At 42.9% G+C, this 13,571-nt stretch overlaps 2 protein-coding genes across 4 annotated transcripts in view; both read left to right on the forward strand.

Annotated features, from left to right (window-relative positions):
• LOC142991094 (band 4.1-like protein 1) overlaps positions 1 to 13,443 on the forward strand; it is a 59,439-nt gene extending 45,996 nt beyond the window's left edge. For 2 of the 3 annotated variants that reach the window (XM_076141090.1, XM_076141091.1), the window contains exons 13-20: positions 80 to 229; positions 5,883 to 5,933; positions 7,252 to 7,377; positions 8,758 to 8,823; positions 9,159 to 9,254; positions 9,485 to 9,565; positions 9,703 to 9,819; positions 9,933 to 13,443. In XM_076141090.1, coding sequence (XP_075997205.1) covers positions 80 to 229; positions 5,883 to 5,933; positions 7,252 to 7,377; positions 8,758 to 8,823; positions 9,159 to 9,254; positions 9,485 to 9,565; positions 9,703 to 9,819; positions 9,933 to 9,938 — 693 coding nt within the window. In that variant the 3' untranslated portion in view covers positions 9,939 to 13,443. The remainder of the gene's footprint in view (positions 1 to 79; positions 230 to 5,882; positions 5,934 to 7,251; positions 7,378 to 8,757; positions 8,824 to 9,158; positions 9,255 to 9,484; positions 9,566 to 9,702; positions 9,820 to 9,932) is intronic. The other variant, XM_076141093.1, reaches the window with a different exon arrangement.
• LOC142991029 (band 4.1-like protein 1) lies at positions 6,380 to 7,213 on the forward strand. The gene has a single exon (XM_076140979.1). The coding sequence runs from the start codon at positions 6,380 to 6,382 to the stop codon at positions 6,821 to 6,823; it is 444 nt and encodes a 147-aa protein (XP_075997094.1). The 3' UTR covers positions 6,824 to 7,213.
• Positions 13,444 to 13,571: the final 128 nt, after the last annotated feature.

The raw sequence follows: 13,571 nt of genomic DNA on the forward strand, positions 1-13,571 counted from the left end.
ACTGGAGTTGACACTGTGCTGATGGTCATTGCTTGTCTCGTTCTCTTTTCTTTCTTCTTTCTTCCTCCACCTGCTGTAGTTCCTGGATAAGTCGAAGGATGTCCTGTTGAAGCATCAGGCCAGCATCAACGAGTTGAAGAGAGCCCTGAGGGAGCCCAACAGCAAGCTGATGAACCGGGAAAAGCGCTTGTCAGGGACCTCTCCGACTGGCACGCCTGAGAAGAAGGCTGTGAGTAGGGGATGAGTGTGTGGGGATGTGCGGAGTTCTCCAATTATGTTTTATTCTGGCCACTATTGTGTTGAATCCCTCGTTTTGCTTCTTAATGGTAAAGAAAGAAAAGCAGGCAATTTCTGGTCATATTTTGCACGCTGTATAAAAGGCTTTTAAACCTAAAGTCAAAACAATATGACTCTAGACAAAACAATAAACGAACATGAAAATTGGACATAGCTACGTTTATTTGATATTGCTCCCACAGGCAGCTGCAAATGGGTATCTCCCATGCTGCAGTATTACCATAAGATAGGCCTCATAGGATCAAATAGAAAAATCTCTGTTGTGTTTTCCATCCAATCTCTGGTGAACGAGAATAATGTCATGTGACAATATCTCAAAGGCAGAGATTGACAAGCAGTCACAGGAGGAAGCATCTTAAGTAGATTAGCTGCAAGATGTTTTGGAGATTAACTCTGTGAGACACTTGAGAAATAATTATCAGTTATCAGTGTTTTTCCTTGATAACCGTACATTGACACACGTTCGTTACCCCAGATCATGAAAGCTCTTGAGCTGTGATTGCATTATGGTCATTATAAAATAGATGACACAGTACTAAGCTTGTAGCCCACGGACAGTATAGTTTGGTTGACACTGTGTCTGTTTCCTATCTGGGACAATGAGGAAATGACCTCAATTATTGGCTGCAGCAAAAAATAAAATCCAATCGAAGGAATGGAATTATTGTGTCTGACAGACACTTGTAGGCTGGTGAAGTCCCACAGCGCTTACATTTCCCCCAGAAATACAACAGAGGTCCGGTCTTTGATGTAGTTACAGAATAATAATGTTTGCTTTGCAAATTTTTGCAGATTTAGTTATGTGGATTTGGTGGCTGTCAGATACAGGAGGAATGTGCTGGACTGCAGGATTCTTGTTTCTAAATTCATTAAAAAGTTTGTGCAGAATAACACAGTCAGTTCCTGGTGCTGCTGATTCTGTCCCTTTTCTTTCCTTCTTGCATGAAATGATTTATTGTACATCTTTCTCATGTAGTCTCACAGTCAGACCTCTAATGGCTGTTCTTCACTCTGTTTTAAACTCTCTCCTCTGCCTCCTGTCGGCCAGTCGGTGGGCCGCGCAGTGGGAAAGGACCCTGTTAACAGCCTGTCTGTTGAGGGTTTCATCCAGAAGACTCTTTTGACTTCACCTGAGGTTATTTCTAACTCTGCCTTTCCCAATACAGTCTACTATGAATCCTATATCATGTACTGCATGGTGCACATCTATACACACCTATTGGACTATTGTACGACTCGTAATTTATAGTACATGTTAATAAACTCACTATACTAGGGCTGAATGATGAATCCAATTATGTTTTAATAACGATTAGAAAGAGTGCAGAGTTGTTGTTTTTTAATTACACCCCACATTAATGAAATGTTGTTTCATCAAGGGTCAAATATATCCGGGCAACTGCTGAGTTTCTGGTCTGAAATGGCAACAGGCACAGATTAAATCAGCTGGAACTTATTTATGATAATTACAAAATAAAACTCACATGGTGTCTGTGTGTGCTTTGTGAAAGATGATTTATAAAAAGCATTTTGATATTTCATGAGGTTGAGTGGATTACGTCTATGAGGGTTCTCAGTGATCTAATGTTGGTCATTGGATATCCAGCAGAAGTAGTTCAAGGCAACTGTTCAGTCTTGGAGTGATTTTACAGCTCTAAGTGCCTTTTTCAGTTCTAAATCAATGGCTTTTATCCTCTGTTGTTTACACCTTGGGCCAGGTGGCTTGTTAGACGGGAGTCATTGGAGTCAGGGTACATGAATGGTTGTACAATATGTTGCTGAGGTAGAGATGTCATCGCAAGATGATACGTAGGTGGTCATCAAGAGTTGTCCTTGACTTTTCCGATCCACGTTGACAGGTTGAATCTTGAGCTAAGCAGCAGTTTTCCTTTATTGGGCCATGTGCTTTTCTGTGTTTTCTAGGTTGTTTGCTTTCCACAATGCATAGACTTTTGCAGTCCTTGATTGCATAGTCTTGGTTTCATAGTCTTGGTTTCATGTCAGTCGGTCCTGCTGAACCTTGTCGTCTGATGAATTCTGAGTTGAGATGAGTTCTGATGGCCCCAAATTTGTATTCTGAGGCGTGATGGCAATCAAACTGTGAGGTTTGTTTAATGTTGTCCAATCAGTTGACACATATTTGATTGTAATTGGATTGGATTGGATTTTTGCGACTGAAGGTGTGCTGGTTGTGGTAAAATGTGTTGTACAATTTGTTGGAGATAGACAGACTACTGTCATCCTCAAGGGACAATTAGCAACCAGATCATTCCTTTGGATTATTTTGTTGTGTCGAAAGGAGTAAAACACAAATGCTTGGTAGATATTTGACCACCAACACAGGCCTTGAGTTGAATTTTTAGGAAAACAATTGCAGTGTTATTTACAAGAACAATTTCTGTAACAAAACCTCTCAGAAATCATTCAGCCCTACTATGTATCAGTTGTACATTGTGTACATTCTGTTATTGTGGAGATTTCATTGTTTGCAGCCGATGTGCTTGGAATGTCTAACTATGTTTAATCTATACCAACATATAGGGCTCTGAGGAGTGGGTATTGATTGAAAAACAAGAAACTTACCAACAAGACCATGACTGGAAGGCAGAAGATAAGAACAAATATCTCACCTCTCCGTACGCATGTGATACCTCATGGGAGAAAAAGGAGCTGGAGAAAGAAATAGATGTTGCCAAGATGATTCATATTGACGTGGCAGGCGACGGCAAAAAAGAATTGAAAAGCCATACTGATGATTTTCCATTATCAAAATCATCTGGGGAAGCAGTTGAGTGTTCTGAGCCGTGGCCGGCTAATAGAAGTCGTTTTGTGATTCAATTATCTGAGAATGCAGACTCGTTTCAGGACAAATATCAAGGTAAACCATCTCAAGCCTCAGAGCCTGAGGCAAACAGCGATGTGGCCCCAGGCTCTTGCCAGGTAAAGGAACATACAGCTTCTAAACCAAGGAAAAAGCGAAGGCCGCAGAGTTTAAACCTGGGGATGCCTGCAGCACTGATCTACAGCAAAGGAGGCAGCGATTCTAGTGCAGAAGAAAACGAGGGCTCAGACTGGGAGGACAGCCCAGACAAGATGTCTAAAACAGGAAATCATTATGAAATGCCCCCTGTGGTGGAGATGAAAGATGATCAGGGATCAGGAAAGGATCAGCCTGTCAGTGTCTACAAAGACGACAAACAAGATGCTATACAAACCAGTGAGGTCGCCAATGAAGGACCAGACCAGCTAAAGAGAAATGTTAGCCCGGATGGGCCATGTGATATGGATTTAGGTCCAGTGAATGGACCTGCAAAAGTAGAGTGTGAAAGTTCATTAGGAGATGTTAAAAGTGAGTCTATGATGAACTGGCAGGGGCGAGGGAAAAGCCTGGTCGACAACAAAGAGCTAGCAGAAGTCAAACTCAGACAGGTTAGGACACATGAACGTAAAATCAGCAGCGGTGCAGCAGAGGACATTGACGGATTGATTGGAGACAAAGGTCAGAGAAGGTCTCTTCACCGCCTATCAGGCAGCAGCTACCAGTCAGAAATCACCAGAATTGTTCCTCTTAAACCAGAAAGGTCAAAGAGCGTGGCATGTAAGGAAGAAAGGGACAGGCCTGGCCTGGCTTTCAGAAGAGAATACCGCTGGTCGGTTGGCTCTCCAGAGGGATCATCAGACCTCCCCTGGACTGACGTGGCCTCCTTCCATTCAACAGTCGCAGCCGATATGGAGGGCATCGCGAAATTCGATGCTAAAACAGAACAATCAGAAGATAGTTGCAGATTTAGAGCTACAGAGAATCAGTTGTTCAGTTCCAAGATATCATCGCTTCCCAAAATGGCTCCCCCGGCCCCACCAGTGAAAACGCAGAAGGCCAGGGAGTCTGGACTTATACTGCGGAACAGCCGAAATCCTGGCAGGGAGCCTAGCCACGACGCAGCCAAGAAGAGACACTCGGTAACTCTGCTTGGCATCTGCTATTCAGTCATTGGAAATAAAGCATCGCATGAGCTTCAGACAGACTTGCACATCATTTCCAGTGACTCGAAACACTCATCCATTCTCCTTTTCATGCCTGTATGAAGAGCAGGTTGAGTGATACTTTTGGCAAAATCACTAGAGCGATTGGCACAAGCTAATTTTGGACGTTTATTGTAATTTTGGAAGTTTGTTCGCTCCCCTTGCCCTCAGCACGTACTGCAACATCTGGCAAATCTGTCCAGCTCATCTCTGGCTGTGAACCAAGTCGGCTTGTCGTTTTCCTTTGCCTAATACGTGAGCCTCTTCATTCTTTTCGGCTCACATCCTTCCTCACAGGGAGGCGAGGAAAGAATGGCTCACATATTATTAGCGGGCCAGATGATTGTTTCCATTTCCAAACTGAAATGACAAATACAAAAATGCAAAAGAAACTGATTTAGTGCAAATTGTTGTGACAAAACGAAATTGAAAAACACTTTTCTATTCATTACTCGGGGCTATTACATCACTCAAGTGTTGATGTGTAATTCCAACTGGTTTGCACGTGAATCATTATGAATTCTTGAGCGGTGATAATAATAGGAATAATTCATAAATCAGACACATGTTCATCCTCAACCTCATCTGGATAGAAAGCTAAGCTGCTGCAGTAAACACGTTGGCTCCTCCAGCTGTGAAACCAGCAGCAGGCAGTGAGCAGCCAGACACCACAGCTCAGTCAGATTTGCTGCTTTCATTTCACTGTCGGTATCATTAGGAGCTTGACCGCATTTGGCACTGGGAATGAAAGGAGTCTGAAGTGTAAAGACATGACCGCTTTCATCAGTTGCCACCTTTTCATCTGAGTCAAAGTCTTGCAAACATTGAATTGAACAGGCACGAGAAGAGGTGTTGCGTCGCTCTCTGTCTGAATGACCGAGAGACAATTGCACCTGTATCTGTGAGATAGGAGCTGATGGTGATGGCATTACCTCGTCTTTCAACAACATTTGCGCTAACGTGGACAGGCATTTTGATTGGCACGGCTTTGAACATCACCTCAGCGCTTCTTATGCACGTTAATTTGACCAACTGAATGATTTTTCTATTGAAATTCAAGGTGCATGATATTGCAAATTCAGTTTTGTTCAATGAGTGGCTGCTGCTATGCTGAAAACCTGCTCCTAATACAAACAAGGTTCTCTTGCCTCGTCACTACTAACCCTAACAGAACAACCTGGCTGTAGATGGCTTTGTTGCTGAGAGCTCACCTCTTTTCTATCCTTGCACTTATACTGTATATGTCACCTGCAGTGCAGTTGTTGAAATTTGTGCCTGAATCCTTTAGGACCTGACTGGATCTGAATGGACCCAGTGGGCTTAGTTTGGGTCTGGCTGAATTTCTCACCTAAACTTGGGTTTGGAGAGATCCGGGTGTTAGCAATCACACCAAATTTAGGCTCTGAAGCAGCAATACAGCTCAATCCTTGTTTAGGTTAGGTCTGACTTTGGGCACTGAATATGCTGATATCTCCAGTCAAGTTGTGTGTTTGTCTGGTGGCCTGCTGACCTTGTGTCTAACCTCAGGACACTCTGCCCTTTCCTCTGCTTCCCCCCTGCAGGAGCCTCTGTCTACTCCTGCCATATATGAAGAGCCATTTGCCGATGTCAAGGTTACTCATTTGTATTTAAATCACAGACACACACCATGCTCATCACCCGTTTTCCCTCCTGCGTGTCTGTGCATCATTTACTCTAAACTGCATGCCTCTAAATTGACTTGAAGGATGTATTGTGATGTAGGAAAAAGCATAACATACTCCTTCATCCATCACTGTGATCACCGTCGAGAGAAAATGAGAACAGCATCCCTGCTGTCGGCATGATGCAGTTTTAGCTTTGAGTGATAAAAGGAGGTCTCTATTGTGAGATCCACTTTGTGTGAAAGTGGAAATCTTTCTTCAGAAATATTACTATTCTTTCACATTTGCATGCTATATAATTCCATCATGTAAATTCATGGTGCAGTATCGGTGTCATTGCACGTGAGCTCAATTTTGGATCCTCACTCCCAGTCCCGGTTTGCCCACCACCATGACACAAGATCCCATCCCATTCCATGTCATCATCATCAGTCCGACTGCAGTTGTGTGACGTTATAGTGGTGATCCTGTGTCTGTACCTGCCTCAGAAGGAGCTCGGGGACAAGAGGCCCCACGTGATCTTAGACCCTGAGGAGGACCAGGAACGGGACACTGTGGCAAGCATGAGAGAAACTCACTTGAGCATTGAGCGGAAGTGCTCCAGCATGACGGTTAGCTCCACATCCAGCCTGGAGGCGGAGGTCGACTTCACCGTTATCACAGACCTCCACTCCGGCATGGAAGACTTAGCCAAGGGCGTGTCGGAGCACGGGGGGAGAGAGCATCAGCCGGAGGTGGGCCGGGACGACTTTGAGGAGACCTCCAGGTTCTACTCTGCCCGTCTAATGGGTTCCTGCGATAAGTCTCCCATAGAGGAGAAGCTTCCAGAGGAGCGAACACATCATGAGGTAGACGGATAATTCTATGCACCCTCGCTCCGTCACCATCACCCCCGGATTCACCCTGCCTGGCTGGATTGCGTTTCATAACAACGGCAGACTTTTAAGTTGGGCCATTTCTCATTTTGATTGGTGTATTTTTTGTTCATGTGTACTTTTGTTCAACCTATTTTATTCTATATTATGATTTATTTCTGAATCTTTCATCCATTTGTTTTTTGTTTACTGCTTGCCTTTCTTCTCTTCATCTGCCTCTGCACCCTAATTTGTTTTGCCATATTCAAGCAGACCAACCTGATAAAAAATGCATTCAAACATTTCTCCCACAAGTTAAATAGCTTTACATAAGAATAAGTATATGCCACTCCACTTCCTTCCATCAGGGCTCTCACTGTGAAGAAACATTCACTCTCGTCTTACTTTGCTCTGCTGTCTTCTGTGTCTCACAGCCGCCTGTGGCGAGGAAAGATGCCAGTGCTGTGACCAAGGCTCATCTGCTGAGGTCAGACAGCAAGACAGAGACGCACACAAACGGATCAGAGGTGCAAACCAATACCGTGCACGTCTCGCCGCAGGTAAAGGAAGATCACAATGCATTACCTCACTGCACTGCCATGCACTATATATCACTGTCAATTAATTCATCACTTCACTTTCTTTGCTATTTGTTCAGTGTTGTGGTTTCCATCACACTGGGTCCACGGTCCCCTCAAAGGCTTTTTGCACGTTTATACTCTGGTTTGGTTTTGCCCGATTTGCAGAGTGGTTTAATGGATTTTTTCCTCATTTCATGCTGGTGGTGCTATTACTTTTTTTACAGTGGGGCAAAAGGTCATCTCCACTTCCTCCTAGGACTGATTCCTACAAAATACATTCATCATTTTGCCAAAGAAGAATTTCATATTGCAGACTACTGCAGTTGATCTTGATTAGAGAGAGTGTGAAGCATTTTCTTTGGACTTAGTGGGCATAATGGTCATATACTTCAGACACGAACGGCATAATAGCATCATTATGGAGTGATTTAAGTATTGACAGGGAGGAAATGAGGGATGATGGGAAAAGGTGGGGATCCCATTCATCTCTTGAGGCAAAGTATTGAATGGAGGCTATCCCACAGGTGCCTTATTAAAATGTAATCACCACTGCTGGGCTACTTTGTTATTCATCTAATGGCGAGGATAAACCCAGGCAATGATGTACAGAGGGTGCGCTTGACGTGCCAGCTCAGTCGAATCACATGCTTAAAGATGCCTGAGGGAGCCACTGTGTGTGTGTGTGTGTGTGTGTGTGTGTGTGTGTGTGTGTGTGTGTGTGTGTGTGTGTGTGTGTGTGTGTGTGTGTGTGTGTGTGTGTGTGTGTGTGTGTGTGTGTGTGTGTGTGTGTGGCTGCGCGCGGCTGCGCGCGTGTGTGCGTGTCTGCCGTAAACAGAGGATGACATCATCTATGGAGACAAAGGCTTTTAGCAGTGACATGTTTCTGCCAGCAGAGGGAGACATTGTGATAGTGTCTCAGGACAAAGGCTACACTTTAGTACCAGAAGTTCACCGACCGAGGAATGAGTTTATAACCAATCTACCCCACACACACTCCCGCAGTAATTGTTTGTTTACAGTCATTATAGTTTTTTAAATGTGTTTGTTGTTTTAAAGAGAATAAAATATCTCATATAATTGATGTCATAAGCTTTACCAGCTGGTGAATATAATTTTTTATGAAATTTGACTGGAATGTTAATCTTGGAGTTTAGTTATTAAAGATCCATCATTATAGTGCATTCAGGTTTGCTTGATTGTGTTAAGTGGATTGATGTTGTTCTGTTTAGATCCCTTCTGACTAACAGCTGAGCGGCAGCACATGAGTCACATGCTGATGTCCCATTGTTTGTTTATTTGACCGAGCCATCTGTGCACATGAATCTCTGTTAAAGCTGCGTCTTTCACTCTCTCCATCAGAACTATGGAGCTGTCAGCCCGAGGGAGGCTCCTGCTTCTGCTCCTCTTAAAGAAAACGGCTCCCCTGTAAGTGTCTTCACTGAAGAAATACATCACACAAAGTCACAAAATGTGTCTTTGGAAAAAGAAACGCCAGGATGATATCACCGAGCCTTCTCAGTCAGTCAATCAATCAGTCAGCCGATGGTTTGAGAAAGAAGTGATTAAGAGGATAAATGTGTAAAATCAATCCACCACATAAATGTTTGCATAAAGGCCATCATTTAGTGTATATGTGAATAACAGTATTAATAGTTAACTTCCCTTAGATCCCCTGGGAGCTGTGGACTACATGCCATCCATCCTCAGTATTTAGTTTGATATTTTACCAATTCATATTGTGTGTAATGAATGTCCTTTAGGTTAAAGCAGGGATCCAGGGGAGGGAGTCAGTGGTCTCCCCCCTGACCATCACTGCTGAGAGCGTCACCTCGGCAACCACTACACAAGTTACCAAGGTAATGGTTAATCGTGCTTACATGCTTCTCATAACCTTTTTTTTCATTAGCAACTTAAATACAGTATATGATGAAATAGAATGCAGAAACTGAAATCATCTCTACCATGCTGAGTGCTTTAATAGAGAAAGCTTGTTTGGCGTTTCTGCAGCAGAATGACGCAGAATGACGCAGAGTGCGCACTTAGCACCAAAGGGAAAAGCTAAATCCTTTCTTTTTGCATCGTGCAGACTGTGAAAGGAGGCTACTCAGAGACCAGAATCGAGAAAAGGATTATAATTACAGGAGATGATGATGTGGACCAACATCAGGTGAGAAGTAAAACTACCACACAAGATAGTGAAGTGGCTGAACCTTAAGGTGGCAGCAGGGATAAAGACTGAAAACTTAAGGGATCACTGGATGCATGAAGTTTGTGATGCAGATGCTGATGTTTTGATGTCTGCAGGCACTGGCTATGGCGATCCAAGAGGCCAAGCAGCAGCACCCTGACATGCTGGTGACAAAAGCTGTGGTTATCAGGGAAACAGAATCTCCCACTGAGGAGCAGCAGCAGAAATCAGAGGTAGCCAATGCACGCCAAACCACATTTACATGATTGAGGACTTGTTTGCTAGTTAAATCTCCCTGTTTGATGCCACTTGATGACACCGAGCTGTGCGTTGTGTCTCCTCACAGTCCTGATCGCTCATGGTGGCTCCTGAGATGGTGGACAGGAGAGAATCTTCCGGCCGTGCGTCTCCTGCCTCGCCCTGCAGTACGCCACCAACCTGATACGAGAACTCTCTACTCCACTGTGTATACACTGACACCAGACGGACAGCCTACCACCATGCAGTAGACTACCACTCTGGTTCCCTTTAGACAAACCAACTGTGACTCGGCCTCTGACCTGACCTGGACCCCAGCCCTCCACCTTCTTTCGGAATAAGAAACCAAGTCTTCTCTTGGATGAAATATGAAATTTAGCCCTTTTACAGTCGATGCTATTTGCATTTGCCCCTTGCTACACACAGACGCCCCCTGTAGCCTTTCTTTTACCTCAAACCTGCGCATTATTTAATCAGAAAAGAAATTCTTACGTGAATCAGTTGAGGCTTGATGGCTCACGTCACACACCTTTGCATTGATCACTACAACACGAGGACCCTGCCTGCACAAAATACTCACCAGTTCCCGCCCTGTGCTCCCGCCAATTAGGAGATGCGACTTTGGAGCAGAGGAGGATTGAAGGGTGACTCTGTATTCCAAACAGGGGGGGGGAGGTTGGTGCCATGGGGCAGGATGCAGCCTTTTGCTTGTTAGCACCTCCTGGCGTGACTCCTCCAGTATAATCAACAGCTTTCTTATTAGCTTTTTACATTTTTATCTATAGAGGATCTAATTTATGTCCAGTGTTTGCTTGTTTCTGAGATACGTATAATAACAGATGATTATAATCTGCATGATTCAATTAAAAAAAAAAAAATAGCAGAGGGAAGGAAAGAAAACAACAACAACAACAACAACAACAACAACAACAACAACAACACAGACACGTCTACATCGTGTTGATAGTGATGGATGATAAAGAAGGAAGCTTGTTAATCGTGTCACTGAAACTCTGCTTTGGTCCCATCACTGTCCTTGTTTGTTTTTTTTCCTCTGAGTCACTGTTTCATTCAGGTGCCATGATGTCATCATCCTGGCACAGATTTCACCTTTTTAGAGCAAATTTAATATAAATAATATTTTATCTAATAAGTTTTAATATGTTGTGATATGTTGTTTTCTTACTTGAGTTTGTTTTTTCATCGTAAAAGCAAGTTTATAAGTTATTCCTGTGATCTTGAGCACGTCCGTCTACGCGTGGGAACACATTCTCCTAGACTGAGATTTGAAATGATCTCATTTGTCAGAAAGAAACGATCCTGACATGCAGCTTCAGTTTTGTCCTTATCAATTAATCACAGATGTCACCCAGGACTCTGAAAACTGTTTGCCAAAGTGGGAAGCTGTGATGCAATTAAGAGAAACTGTGATTTTGTGCTTTTGTGTTTCCAGAGCGTTTAAAAATCCTACATTCCGCTCCTTAAATCAGGCTCAGTGAACAACGTGAAGCCTAAATGTGTCTTGTTCTTATAAAACCAGATTAACTTTTTATTGATCGCACACTTCAATGGGGGAAAATTGCACAGAATTAGCATAGAATGGAGCCGGGCCAGCATGGGGCTTTGGAACCACACACTCCTTAATTAATTGATTACACTGAATTGGTCTGTAATAGTTCTAAGATGAATGCAATAAATATAGCAGATTATTTTGCGTGACACTGATGTATTACTTTAAAAAGGAATTGACAAAAAAATGGAGAAAAGAAAAAATACCGTGTTAATATATCAGTAAGAAATTCGTTGCCACGTCCCATGAGCAAGGCATTTCCTCAAAATGAGTAATCCAGCTAAAAAAAGAGCTAAAATAGATCTCGCTGGATATGTTGGTGTGTGTTCACAGACACTGATTGAATTGTTCAAAATCACAAGAATAACACGTTTTGTTTTCAGTTGTTTGAACTTTTTAAGTTATGGTATATGACTTTGTAAGTGTATTTATAGGAGTGGTGAATGTGAGGCCTGTGTTTCTCCTGTTTCCTTCCCCTTCCAAAACAAAGCCAAGATTCATAGTGTGATCAACGGAAAACCTGTAGTTTAGGTCGCCGAATATAACCCGGATCACCTTTAATACTATACTATGCATCACTTATTATACAGAAGAATCCCTCTGATGAAGCCGGGCCCATGTTAGCTGTGTTGCTGTCATTGTCAGTTGTGCTACAGTTAAACCGAAGCAGTGAGGCAAACTGCTTGTGAGATTTGCAATAAGCATCCCGTCTTTTTACCTGTCCACTAAAGGGAGAAAACTGTGAACTCACATTGCATATAGAAACATAACCAAACCTTAGAACACATGTGTACTGATATTTAACGGAGCTTTCCAATACTTGTGACCATGGCTTTGACATCCTCGTCGTCTAATCCTCCCACCCTGACTTGAACTTGTCTACCTGCTGTTGATGTGTCTGTGGAAGCAGATTCCCGAGTACTGATTCAATTCTTTATTTTATTTTATTTGGTCATATGACACTGGATTGTTGTGAAGGCATTTGCTTGCAATGATAGCAGCACTTCCTGTATACTGCTGAGGAGAACTCCTGTGACGTGGCTTTGCTGTTGTACCGGAGACGCTACCCACAGAAGAAAAGTGACTGTGGGCAATTTGGTGAGCTGAAAGGTGGAAAGCTGTACTGTATATACAGTAAATATCCATTCTTCTATGTATTATCCTGTAAATTATGTAGAGATCACCAGGAGCAGGGATTTGTTTGAGTCACATTGGAAAGGAGACAGTAAGTGAAATGTGAAGGACAGTAGTGCAATAGAAACGTCACATGAATGGGTGCCTTATGTTTGGAGTCCTTGTTATGGGAGCCGCGTCGCAGATAAAAAGGTGCTGTTAATCACCAGGTGGAAGGAGAAATGACCTCAGTCCAAGGTGAGAGAGGCTTTCACGTTGAGCAAAGTGAAAAGACGTCTTTTGGGATTTGAACTATCGCCCTCAACATTAACCGGATGAAAATGTATCGTTCATTTTATTGGCCCCATTAAAGGAGAGACCGGCATGGTACTGATTATGGATATGAGCTTTTAGTGACGAGCATCAAGCTGCTCCACTGTTTGAGCCTCCACCTTTGATTCTCCACAGCCTTTTGCTCTACATCCCCCTCTAGTGCTTGGTGGTGTGTACTTGCTGTATTTGCATTCAGTCTAAATGGAATACATACACGCATAAATAAATGTCTCAGTATGATTAAAACACTGTCTCCAATTGTAAAACATTTTAAAGTGACCAAGGGAACAAATAGACAAATTTAATTTTGCGCCTGAAAGAGTCAATACTTAAATTATTCAGTATAAGTCATAAAAAGGTGTGTTTGCTTTATCTTGTGAGTGAAGGTGGTTTACTACAGTCCTTCTGTCCGTTACTGCCATCTTGTGGTCGCACCGAGTAAGTGGCTCTGTCTGGTGGCGCTCATTGGTATCGTTTATGTGCTTTTAGCGCCATCTAGTGTTTAAATACGTGACCAACATAATCAGCATAGGAGTTATACTGAAATAGTAGGATTTAGCCACGCCATTGAGTGAAACAGATACATTTTGTTGAAAAAAGGGCAATATAATTTGAAAATGAAATATTAAAATCTTCAAAATAAATTTGAGTTGTTGATGTTTTAAGAGATAGACTTTCCCATTCAGCAAGGTAGATGGTAGTAATATTCCA

Source organism: Genypterus blacodes, unplaced genomic scaffold (assembly GCF_046128005.1).
Source record: "Genypterus blacodes isolate CSIRO-AG114 ecotype Tasmania unplaced genomic scaffold, CSIRO-AGI_Gbla_v1 ptg000017l_1, whole genome shotgun sequence".
Lineage (NCBI taxonomy): Eukaryota > Metazoa > Chordata > Actinopteri > Ophidiiformes > Ophidiidae > Genypterus > Genypterus blacodes.